The 13,437-nt window shown below is 45.0% G+C and overlaps 1 protein-coding gene across 4 annotated transcripts in view; it reads right to left on the reverse strand.

Moving 5' to 3' along the window:
• Window positions 1-13,437, reverse strand: part of LOC110489013 (B-cell linker protein) — a 35,709-nt gene that overhangs the window by 6,368 nt on the left and 15,904 nt on the right. The window contains exons 1-3 of one of the 4 annotated variants that reach the window (XM_021561552.2): window positions 7,525-7,782; window positions 3,058-3,211; window positions 65-117 (exon numbers count right to left, since the gene is read on the reverse strand). In XM_021561552.2, the coding sequence (XP_021417227.2) occupies window positions 65-117; window positions 3,058-3,190 (186 nt within the window). In that variant the 5' untranslated portion in view covers window positions 3,191-3,211; window positions 7,525-7,782. Of the gene's footprint in view, window positions 1-64; window positions 118-3,057; window positions 3,212-7,524; window positions 7,783-13,437 lie in introns of those variants that run through there. The other 3 variants (XM_021561550.2, XM_021561553.2, XM_021561551.2) reach the window with 3 other exon arrangements.

Raw genomic sequence — 13,437 nt, forward strand, 5'->3', positions numbered from 1 at the left:
TGTTGATTGGATGTAAACTGGCAAATTGTGTGATGTAAAAGAAGAACTGAGGAAAATCACGTACACTTGAAGTGGAGCTGATACTCTGAGCGTAGGAGGATCTGGAAATGTCCCTATCTTTAAAGAAAGAATATAATTATTATTAATCTCAACAGTTTTGGTTGATGTGGCAATTGCAAGTTGTTCCAGTAGATGGAAGTATAGAGTGTTATTCCACCTACACAACAAAAAACATCTTACTGTATCCATAGTAACACAGCCAAAGGTAGAGCAGCTGTGGGGCCCCTGACTGTCATATTACTACAGAGCAGATGTGGGGCCCCTGACTGTCATATTACTACAGAGCAGATGTGGGGCCCCTGACTGTCATATTACTACAGAGCAGATGTGGGGCTCCTGACTATCATATTACTACAGAGCAGCTTTGGGGTCCTGACTGTGGTATTACTACAGAGCAGATGTGGGGCTCCTGACTATCATATTACTACAGAGCAGCTGTGGGGCCCCTGACTGTCATATTACTACAGAGCAGCTGTGGGGTCCTGACTGTGGTATTACTACAGAGCAGCTGTGGGGACCCTGACTTTCATATCACTACAGAGCAGCTGTGGGGCCCCTGACTGTCATATTACTACAGAGCAGATGTGGGGCTCCTGACTATCATATTACTACAGAGCAGCTGTGGGGCCCCTGACTGTCATATTAATACAGAGCAGCTGTGGGGCTCCTGACTGTGGTATTACTACAGAGCAGCTGTGGGGCTCCTGACTATCATATTACTACAGAGCAGCCGTGGGGCCCCTGACTGTCATATTAATACAGAGCAGCTGTGGGGCTCCTGACTGTGGTATTACTACAGAGCAGCTGTGGGGCTCCTGACTATCATATTACTACAGAGCAGCTGTGGGGTCCTGACTGTGGTATTACTACAGAGCAGCTGTGGGGACTCTGACTGTAATATCACTACAGAGCAGCTGTGGGGCTCCTGACTATCATATTACTACAGCGCAGCTGTGGGCCCCTGACTGTGGTATTACTACAGAGCAGCTGTGGGGTCCCTGACTGTGGTATTACTACAGAGCAGCTTTGGGGTCCTGACTGTCATATTACTACAGAGCATCTGTGGGCCCCTGACTGTGGTATTACTACAGAGCAGCTATGGGGTTCCTGACTGTGGTATTACTACAGAGCAGATGTGGGGCTCCTGACTATCATATTACTACAGAGCAGCTGTGGGGTCCCTGACTATCATATTACTACAGAGCAGCTGTGGGGCTCCTGACTATCATATTACTACAGAGCAGCCGTGGGGCCCCTGACTGTCATATTAATACAGAGCAGCTGTGGGCCTCCTGACTGTGGTATTACTACAGAGCCGATGTGGGGCTCCTGACTATCATATTACTACAGAGCAGCTGTGGGGTCCTGACTGTGGTATTACTACAGAGCAGCTGTGGGGTCCTGACTGTGGTATTACTACAGAGCAGCTATGGGGTCCTGACTGTCATATTAATACAGAGCAGCTGTGGGGACCCTGACTGTGGTATTACTACAGAGCAGATGTGGGGCTCCTGACTGTGGTATTATTACAGAGCAGCTGTGGGGCTCCTGACTGTGGTATTACTACAGAGCAGCTATGGGGTCCTGACTGTCATATTAATACAGAGCAGCTGTGGGGACCCTGACTGTGGTATTACTACAGAGCAGATGTGGGGCTCCTGACTGTGGTATTATTACAGAGCAGCTGTGGGGCTCCTGACTGTGGTATTATTACAGAGCAGCTGTGGGGCTCCTGACTGTGGTATTATTACAGAGCAGCTGTGGGGCTCCTGACTGTGGTATTACTACAGAGCAGCTGTGGGGTCCCTGACTGTGGTATCACTACAGAGCAGATGTGGGGCTCCTGACTGTGGTATTACTACAGAGCAGCTGTGGGGCTCCTGACTGTGGTATTACTACAGAGCAGCTGTGGGGCTCCTGACTGTGGTATTACTACAGAGCAGCTGTGGGGTCCCTGACTGTGGTATTACTACAGAGCAGCTGTGGGGCTCCTGACTGTCATATTACTACAGAGCAACTGTGGGCCCCTGACTGTGGTATTACTACAGAGCAGCTGTGGGGTCCCTGACTGTGGTATTACTACAGAGCAGCTGTGGGGAACCTGACTGTGGTATTATTACAGAGCAGCTGTGGGGCTCCTGACTGTCATATTACTACAGAGCAGCTGTGGGCCCCTGACTGTGGTATTACTACAGAGCAGCTGTGGGGTCCCTGACTGTGGTATTACTATATTTCAGCTGTGGGGCCCCTGGCTGTGGTATTACAATATAGCAACTGTGGGGCCCCTGTGGTATTACTACAGAGAAGCTGTGGGGCCCCTGACTGTGGTATTACTACAGAGCAGCTGTGGGGCCCCTGACTGTCATATTACTACAGCACAGCTGTGGGGCCCCTGCCTGTGGTATTACTACAGAGCAGCTGTGTGCCCCTGCGGCCCCTGATTGTGGTATTACTACAGACCATCCATAATCCATGAGGAGTTTACTGACACAATTTATGCTATTCTCTCCCCGTTAATTTCAGGATAATTGTATCTCTCCCACAGTGTGGATTTGATTGGCCTACAGATGGCTCTAGAGATCCACACAGAGGCCTCTCTCAGCAGCATGAGATCTCACTTACAGCTCCGCTTTCTGTCTCACATTGGGTTTGAATGTCACACTTGTTCTTGCCCACACTTTATTTACTTACTTCTTATTAGACTGGTGCACAATGGGGCTTCTAATCTAGTCTAAATCTACTTTGTGCTTGAATGTCTTAAAACGTCTGGCAAAATACACAATGCAAAGTAAAACCTTTTTAATTTTTACATATTACATTTTAAGTTTAATTATAGATATACAGTATATTAATTATAGGTACTTTGTATTTGTCATGTGTGGCTAGCTAATCATACCTTTAATACAAGATGGAAGAGCAACTTCTCTGTTTTCTACTTTTTACCTGCTCTAATTCTATTATTCTATCTAATAGATTGTCAGGGACTAGAGTTTGTACCTGCATAGTCTCTGTCTGACTCGGAGGCTCTGGCAGGAAGGATGTGCACCAAGAACTCTTCTTCATGGTTATCAGGGACATGATACTCATCCTCCTCCATGTTGCTATAGCGACCATATCTCTGTTTGGTCATGTTGCCTCTCTTCCAAGGTTCCTGTGGAGAATGAGAAGGAGCTACTTCAATGTGAGATTCTCACATACTGTATTCTTCACACAAACTGCATGAAACTGGTGATTCGTTACCTAATAGTTTGTTTTTGTCTGGTGTATATTAGAGTCATCATTAGCTCCACATAAAGTACCATCAGGATGTTTCCCCTGAAATCAGTAAAACCTTTGCAATCTAATCAGAAATGTCTCAGAAACTTCATTATTCATTTACTGTAACTGAGTCTACTGTGGTGTGAGTGCTGGTGTTGGGCCATGTTTTAACATGACTGTGCTGCAACCCAGAAGAATGCCCTCTTCACGCGGCCCACCACATTAATGCCACAATAATGCTTTATGCTCACTTCACCCACTTTGACTAAACAAGCCACAATGTGACAGATGGTGGAACTGGCAGTGTGGGTGGTGGAGGGTTGGAGGGCAAAGGACATTAACAGAATTTGAGAGCCCTTGACCGACAATACAGTGATATCTCTCCCGCGTCTGAAAATATATGTCTGAAATGAAATGGGACTAGACAAACAGACACACAGACAGTTGGTAAGAGGGACAGACTGACTGACAGGAGAGAAGAGATGCATAAGGGAATTTACACTATACGTTCACTCTCAAAAGTCGTTGAATGTAGTACTTCACTGAGGGCCTATCAGTAAAGACCTACAGTTGAAGTCGGAGGTTTACGTTCACAGCCAAATACATTTAAATGCAATTTTTAACAATTCCTGACAATTAATCAGAGTAAAAATTCCCTGTCTTAGGCCAGTTAGGATCACCACTTTATTTTCTGAATGTGAAATGTCAGAGTAATAGTAGAGAGAATGATTTATTTCAGCTTTTATTTCTTTCATCACATCCCCAGTGGGTCAGAAGTTTACATACACTCAATTAGTATTTGGTAGCATTGCATTTAAATAGTTTAACTTGGGTTAAATGTTTCGGGTAGCCTTCCACAAGCTTCCCACAATTGGTTAATTGTGAAGGCTTGGTCGCAAATGGGTCTTCCAAATGGACAATGACCCCAAGCACACTTCCAAAGTTGTGGCAAAATGGCTTAAGGACAACAAAGTCAATGTATTGGAGTGGCCATCACAAAGCCCTGACCTCAATATTTGTGGGCAGAACTGAAAAAGCGTGTGCGAGCAAGGAGGGCTAGAAACCTGACTCAGTTACACCAGCTCTGTCAGGAGGAATGGGCCAAAATTCACCCAATTTATTGTGAGAAGCTTGTGGAAGGCTACCTGAAACGTTTGACCTAAGTTAAACAATTTAAAGGCAATGCTACCAAGTACTAATTGAGTGTATGTAAACTTCTGACCCACTGGGAATGTGATGAAAGAAATAAAAGCTGAAATAAATAATTCTCTCTACTATTATTCTGACATTTCACAATCTTAAAATAAAGTGATGATCCTAACTGCCCTAAAACAGGGAATTTGTACTCAGATTAAATGTCAGAAATTGTGAAAAACTGAGTGTAAATGTATTTGGCTAAGATGTATGTAAACTTACGACTTCAACTGTATGTTTTATAGGCTCCTCAGTACTAGACTAAGCCAATTTGAGTGTCATTCCCATTTGCCAACACTAAAATGAATGTCATCTATATACATTGTTTTGCAAGCTTGCGTCATAATTTTGTCTCACATGCCGAAAACGCAGCCTTGTTGATTAGATTTTACACTTCGCAGCCACCGGAGTTTAACACGTGACTACAGTTAGCATTGAATTGTGGGTCATCTCAACCCCACTAGTGATCAAAGTTCTTCACTAGCTCCCTCGACCTAAATCTAGGGCCGAGGGGGCAACGTTTGTGAATTGGACCTCTACTTAAGACGGCAATCAAACTTCATCCGGTTTCGACGTGGATTCCCCAAAGGGAAAGTCGCTTATGCAAGGGTTGAGGAGGTAAAATGAACGTGTTTGGACTACAGCCCTAATAACAGGAAGGGTTGCAAGCTCTAAAACTGCCCCCCCTTCCAGGTTCATTGAAGTGGAACCAACAGGTCAGCCATTACTAACCATAATCACAGCAGACTCATAGCTGGTCCCTCTCTTCAGCTAACGATGAGGCCAAGCACATAATTAGCTTGGCATTTAACACAAGGCTGCACGTTCCAAAACAGCCCGTCCTTGGAACCTTTCATCCACTGACCACATGCAGAAGTACTGTGGGAGTGTCCCAAATGGCACTCGCACTATAGAGGGAATAGGGTGCCATTTGGAACGTACTCTTAGTAAGAAATTAGCATGAGCACCTTGAAGTGGGGCTCCTGATGGAATAAAATAGGTGACAATGGCTGGCAAGACCGTTTCAGAGAACACAAATATATATGTATTGTGATATTAAGCAATGCTCAGATGGAGATGATATTAGTAGATGTACATCACAACAGACACAGTCGACTGAAGGCTACAGAGCTGGTCTGATCAGATAAGAGGCACTAGACCATTAAATGTTATAATTCAACCATATCAAAAAATATATACATTTGTAATATTTGCTTTTATTTGTTTTCGGTGGGGTAATAATATGCTTTTTCTGAAACTGTGACTTTATCATTTTTTAAAGAGCAAAATATAGAAATAGCCAGTGGTGCATCCTCCAACAGTGCTATCATCAACCATCAACCAAACAGAGGATAAAGTATGCATAACCATTGCCAAAAGAATCTCACTAAATATCAGTCACAGCCAAATCCCCATGAAGGGATGAACCAGAGCATGTTTGCTTATATAGTACAGATGATTGAGATGCTACATCCACATCCCACGAGAAAACTGCATACGGAGGGAAAAACACAGCCATTAAAAAACAAGCAACACTTTCAGGAGTTCTTGGCTACTGAGCTCTTAGAGTCATGTGCTTTCAAAGCCCGCCTGTTCTCTTTGTTTTCACATTTATTTTCGACTAGAGCCTATCAATTATCTTTGGCTCCTGATGCTGTTGCTTTTTGCATGTTCACCAACTGAGACAGAAGCTGAAATGAGAAACAGAGAAGAGAGTGGATGCCATGCATTTACTCTCAAAGACAAACTACCTTGTCAACATGCTTAGGCCAAAATTGTAGAACAAGCCCAATAAGGGTTTCACAGACTTGTTACTACTCTGTAACCAGTAACATTTAGTACCCACCAATGTTTTTTTTATGTGGTATTACCATCATTCCTTTAGTATTACCCGGATGTCATTGCACAGAAGTCTACTTGGCTAATTTTAGCCTTGCAACAACCAAAAATGACTTCCTGTGTTGGTGAGCAATGAGCATCAGCTACAGCATACCACCCATGGCCTCACTTCTTCTTCAAGTGATTGTGGTCTGGCTAGAGAGATTTGGCCTCAATAGTGTCAGCTCTGAGAACAAACATCTGCACAAACATACATAAATGCGCTGTGAGTAGTCATACTGAAAATACAGATTTATTTGCTTTTGACCTGACATTTGACTATCTGATTGGACTTCTATTTTGACAATTTGAGCTGTCTGCTGCCCAGCATTTCGTAGGCGGACATTTTGGTGAAGTAGCTTCAGTTAGACATGTTCTCCTCTTGTTTGATGTGGATGTGGACTTGAACTGGTATAAATAAATGCAGGTATGTGCTTATCCCTTTTACATCCCTTTTCATGTGCAGTATTCTCATCATGCTGCCGCCCACAGCTGAGTATCATGGTTTCAAAATTGCACATTGAAAGTAACTGTGGAGCACCAATAACAGGGCTAGATCGACAATCTGTGAAACCAATTTACCATCTGAAACAGAAGCCGGGGAGACATGTTTTCTACAGGGAGGATTATTCTCCACTCATATATTTCTCAGATGATACTTCTCATTACACAGAACATTCAGTAATTTGGGTTAAAAATAAATGGCCTGCAGAAGCCTTCTCTTAACAGGTATTGCTCTTAATTTAAGCCTGAGCATCGTGACATTTCAACATCTGCTCTCCAAAGTGCAAGGGTGGTGTTGTGACATTTACTTTTTTCTCATTAGATTAACTCTCCATCTGTGCCTACGTCTATTTCAGGAGCGTCAACTCGCACCCATTTATGAAGAATAGTATATTCAAGCCCGGAGATGAACTGCTTGTAGGAATGAGATTAAAGTCTTGCAAAAGCGTTTGTAAGCTTGAATTGTAGGTTTAAATTTAGCTCATAAATACAAGTTCCCACATACAAATCTGGGTTAACTTTTTACATGAAAGTACCAAAAATAAATAGGCTGATCTTCCAATCAAATGGCTTTATTGTTTATGCCTCCATCTTAAAGAGAAACCAGGAAGGTGTTACAGAAATGCTTACCTTATAAGTAGAACTCAAAATATTGCACCATTGTCCACCCACAGTACAATCCAGGCCTCAGTATGGATACTTTAGAACTTTATGGCCCTGTTTTTGATGAGAACAGTTTTAGGACACCACAATGTCTCTGTGTCTGTCTGCAGTGTAACCCGAAAGCTCTGCAGCAGCAGTACAGGTGCACAAGGTCAGCCTCTTTCCTGTGGTTTCCTTTGCGATGGTATAGTCTCATTTCCTCTAAAACGATTACCATCTGGCCTCTCATATTCTCACTGATGCTTATCTGTGATCTGTGAGCTACACCTCCTCCCTCCTCCACGACACACACCACCCTCATCTCTCTGTCAATCTGGCACCTCATCCCTGTGCCAAGACCCCCCCCCCCCCCCCCCCACCGTGCTCCGAACCTGTCACTGATACAGAAGATTCAGTTACCCAGCCTAGGATGGGGGTGAGGTGGTGAAGGGTGGGTGACGGGACGGGACGGGACGGTGGAAGGGGGTGATGGGGGGTGAGGTAGTGGAGGGGGGCTGAGGTGCTGGAGGGGGGTGGGGGTGAGGTGATGGAGCGGGGTGAGGTGATGGAGGGGGTGGGGGTGAGGGTGAGGTGGTGGAGGGGGGGTGAGGTGGTGGAGGGGGGGTGAGGTGGTGAAGGGGGGGGTGAGGTGGTGAAGGGGGGTGAGGTGGTGGAGAGGGGGTGAGGTGGTGGAGGGGGGTGAGGTGGTGGAGGGGGGTGAGGTGTTGAAGGGGTGTGAGGTGGTGGAGGGAGGTGAGATGGTGGAGGGGGGGTGAGGTAGTTGAGGGGGGGGTGAGGTAGTTGAGGGGGGGGGTGAGGTGGTGGAGGGGGTGGGGGTGAGGTGGTGGAGGTGGTGGAGGGGAGTGAGGTGGGGGTGAGGTGGTGGTGGGGGGTGAAGTGGTGAAGGGGTGTGAGGTGGTGGAGGGGGGCTAAGGTGCTGGAGGGGGGCTAAGGTGCTGGAGGGGGGTGAGGTGAGGTGATGGAGGGAGGTGAGGGTGAGGTGGTGGAGGGGGGTGAGGTGTTGGAGGGGTGTGAGGTGGTGGAGGGAGGTGAGGTGGTGGAAGGGGGGAGAGGTGGTGAAGTGGTGGAGGGGTGTGAGGTGGTGGAGGGGGGTGAGGTGGTGGAGGGGGGCTAAGGTGCTGGAGGGGGGCTGAGGTGCTGGAGGGGGGTGGGGGTGAGGTGATGGAGGGGGGTGAGGTGAGGTGGTGAAGGGGTGTGAGGTGGTGGAGGGGGGCTGAGGTGCTGGGGGGGGTGGGGGTGAGGTGATGGAGGGGGGTGAGGTGAGGTGGTGGAGGGGGGTGAGGTGTTGGAGGGATGTGAGGTGGTGGAGGGAGGTGAGGTGGTGTAGGGGGGTGAGGTGATGGAGGGGGGTGAGGGTGAGGTGGTGGAGGGGGGTGAGGTGGTGGAGGGAGGTGAGGTGGTGTAGGGGGGTGAGGTGGTGTAGGGGGGTGAGGTGTTGGAGGGGTGTGAGGTGGTGGGGGGGGGGTGAGGTGGTAGAAGGGGCGTGAGGTGGTGGAGGGGGGGGTGAGGTGGTGAGGTGGTGGAGGGGGGTGAAGTGGTGAAGGGGTGTGAGGTGGTGGAGGGCTTACGCATGATACCACTCTATCAGGCTGTTACAACTCAACAGGATACGCTGGATGTGTTTGATGAAGGTGATAAAATACATGCACCAATTGAAGATGAATGTATAGATATGCAGAGACTTCTTAAGAGTACCAGCTCAACTGGTTGTCAATCAAATTGATGTAAGGAGGATGTGTAATTGAGCTGACATTTCAGTAATATTTACAGTGTATGTATTCTTTGGTTGCTTTGGATTAAAGCGTCTGCTAAATGGCATATATTATTATATTATAGATTTATTTAAGAATCCAGGAATAGTGCTTTATAACTTGTTATAAACCGGGTGTTTTGAGCCTTGAATGTTGATTGGCTGAAAGCCGTGATATACAGTTGAAGACGGAAGTTTACATACACCTTAGCCAAATACATTTACACTCAGTTTTTCACAATTCCTGACATTTAATCCTAGTAAAAATTCAATGTTTTAGGTCAGTTAGGATCACCAGTTTATTTTAAGAATGTGAAATGTCAGAATAATAGTAGAGAGAATTATTTATTTCAGCTTTTATTTCTTTCATCACATTCCAGTGGGTCAGAAGTTTACATACACTCAATTAGTATTTGGTAGCATTGCCTTTAAATGGTTTAACTTGGGTCAAACATTTCGGGTAGCCTTCCACAAGCTTCCCACAATAAGTTGGGTGAATTTTGGCCCATTCCTCCTGACAGAGCTGGTGTAACGGAGTCAGGTTTGTAGGCCTCTTTGCTCGCACACACTTTTTTAGGTCTGCCCACAAATTCTCTACAGGATTGAGGTCAGGGCTTTGTGATGGCCACTCCAATACCTTTACTTTGTTGTCCTTAAGCCATTTTGCCACAACTTTGGAAGAATGCTTGGGGTCATTGTCCATTTGGAAGACCCATTTGCGACCAAGCTTTAACTTCCTGACTGATGTCTTAAGATGTTGTTTCAATATATCCACAGAATTTTCCTACTTCACGATGCCATCTATTTTGTGAAGTGCACCAGTCCCTCCTGCAGCAAAGCACCCCCACAACATGATGCTGCCACCCCCGTGCTTCACAGTAGGGATGGTGTTCTTCGGCTTGCAAGCCTCCCCCTTTTTCCTCCAAACATAATGATGGTCATTATTGCCAAACAGTTCTATTATTGTTTCATCAGACCAGAGGACATTTCTCCAAAAAGTACGATCTTTGTCCCAATGTGCAGTTGCAAACCGTAGTCTGGCTTTTTGTTGGCGGTTTTGGAGCAGTGGCTTCTTCCTTGCTGAACGGCCTTTCAGGTTATGGACTCATTTTATAGGACTCACTTTCGATATAGGACTCATTTTACTGTGGCTATAGATACTTTAGTACCTGTTTCCTCCGGCATCTTCACAAGGTCCTTTGCTGTTGTTCTGGGATTGATCTGGGATTGAATTGCACTTTTCGCACCAAAGTACGTTCATCTCTGGGAGACAGAACGCGTCTCCCTCCTGAGCTGTAGGACGGCTGGGTGGTCCCATGGTGTTTATGCTTGCGTACTATTTTTTGCACAGATGAATGTGGTACCTTCAGGCGTTTGGAAATTGCTCCCAAGGATGAACCAGACTTGTGGAGATTTACAATTTTTTTTCTGAAGTCTTGGTTGATTTCTTTTGATTTTCCCATGATGTCAAGCAAAGAGGCACTGAGTTTGAAGGTAGGCCTTGAAAAACATCCGCAAGTACATCTACAATAGACTCAAATGATTTCAATTAGCCTATCAGAAGCTTCTAAAGCCATCATTTTCTGAAATTTTCCAAGCTGTTTAAAGACACAGTATGTAAACTTCTGACCCACTGGAATTGTTATACAGTGAGTCATAAGTGAAATAATCTGTCTGTAAACAATTGTTGGAAAAATTACTTGTGTCATGCACAAAGTAGATGTCCTAACCGACTTGCCAAAACTATAGTTTGTTAACAAGACATTTGTGGAGTGGTTGAAAAATGAGTTTTAATGACTCCAACCTAAGTGTATGTAAACTTCAGACTTCAAATGTATCAGACCGTATACCATGGGTATGAAGAAAATGGCTTTTTAATTACTGTTCTAATTACTTTGGTAAGAAGTTTATAATAGCAATAGCCATACACCACACCTTCTAGGGCCTTACTGCTCAAATGACAGCATGTAGGAAGGAGCCTTTATAATGTCTTAAATTGAGACTTATGATATGTTTATGATTGTGTTTCTTAATGCACCTTTTCAACTATCTAAAACTTGCTGTTATTTTGTCGAATCATAATGAGATGGTTATGAAACATTATAAAGGGGTCAAGACTTACAATGCGTTACAACTGCATGATGCATTATGCCTGGATGTTTTAAGTAAAGTGTTACAGACCCACACTGTAAACATTTATCTTAAACGTGTGCCTCAAGTTGCTGGGTCTTGGCTTGTGTAAAAAGGTTAGTGTGAAAATGACAGTAAAGTCCCACAGTAAACTTGGGGTAAGCTAGTGAGGTGACGTGTCACAGGTGGGAGAGGTATCATTTTTACCTTACAAGCTGTCCAGAAGCCCTCTGTTCCCCACTCCATTGCACTCTGAGAGAGAAATTAGTTTGGATGTGTGTGTGTGTGTGTGTGTGTGTGTGTGTGTGTGTGTGTGTGTGTGTGTGTGTGTGTGTGTGTGTGTGTGTGTGTGTGTGTGTGTGTGTGTGTGTGTGTGTGTGTGTGTGTGTGTGAACCGAGCAGGAGGGCAGGCAGTCTGGCCAGTGGGTTATCTCCCTGATAAGACTATTTGATTCAGCAGCGTTAATAATTAACGCTGTGGAGATAGAGATCTGTAGACAGCGGGCAGGAGGCTGTTGGAGGGATAACAGGGAGGGGGTGGTGGTTGTGGCTGGAGCAGCATTACTCTGACCTTTAGCTAGATAGCAGGAAATACTTTGTGAATATCTGCAAGAGATATTGTTGCTATTGTTTGTATGTTTATGAGGTCCGAGATCGTTATTGTAATCATGGTTTCACATAATAAAGAATTCAGCATTCAGATTGGTTTTTCATCAAAGAAAAAAATAAAACCGTCTAGGATTGAGGGTCTGAGGTAATTGGATCGAAAGTTTCAGGTAAAAGTGCACTTCCCCTGTGCCTGGGCGTGGTTGTTGTTGTGGAGGCCATACTTCAAGAGGGAATATCCCACATCCTGCTGAACTGTAAAGTGGTACCTGTATTCAGTGTTTGAAATGATGTGGTCCTTTCCGTCAAAAAGTAGTAGCAAAAACTGGCAGTAAAAGCTACTATGTTACTCCTGTGTTCAGACGCATACCTGATTTTGCTGTCTGAAAGCACCGTGACCCTGTGGGTGAATGACTCAGGGTAGCTAAGGTATCATATCTCACACAACAACATACCTGCTTTCTACCCATGGACAACAGACTTGACAACAGTACAGGTGCATCAAAGCTGGGAGGGAGAGACTGAAAAACAGCTTCTATCTCAAGGCCATCACTAGCACATTAGAGGCTGCTGCCTATAGCCATAGACTAGAAATCACTGGCCACTTTAAGGAATGGAACACCAGTCACTTTAATAATGTTTACATTATTACTCATCTCATATTTATATACTGTTTTCTATGCTATTCTGCTGTATCTTAGTCCATTCCGCTCTGACATCGCTCATCCAGATGTACAGTTTATAGTTTTAATTCATTCCTACTTAGATTTGTGTGTATTGGGTATATGTTGTGTAATTTGTTAGATTTTACTTGTTAGATTTTATTGCACTGTTGGAGCTAGATACACAAGCATTTCGCTACACCCGCAATAACATCTACTAATCACGTGTATGTGACCAATAATATTTTATTTGATTTAGCCATGGACAACAGACTTGACCTCTAGCCATGGACAACAGATTTGACCTCTAGCCATGGACAACAGACCTGACCTCTACCCATGGACAACAGACTTGACCTCTAGCCATGGACAACAGATCTGACCTCTACCCATGGACAACAGACTTGACCTCTAGCCATGGACAACAGACTTGGCTTCTACCCATGGACAACAGACTTGACCTCTAGCCATGGACAACAGACTTGACCTCTAGCCATGAACAACATATTTGACTTCTACCCATGGACAACAGACTTGATCTCTACCCATGGACAACAGACTTGACCTCTACCCATGGACAACAGATCTGACCTCTACCCATGGACAACAGACTTGACCTCTACCCATGGCAACAGAGTTGACCTCTACCCATGGACAACAGACTTGACCTCTACCCATGGACAACAGACTTGACCTTTAGCCATGGACAACAGACTTGACCTCTACCCATGG

This window comes from Oncorhynchus mykiss, chromosome 14 (assembly GCF_013265735.2).
Source record: "Oncorhynchus mykiss isolate Arlee chromosome 14, USDA_OmykA_1.1, whole genome shotgun sequence".
Taxonomy (NCBI): Eukaryota; Metazoa; Chordata; class Actinopteri; order Salmoniformes; family Salmonidae; genus Oncorhynchus; species Oncorhynchus mykiss.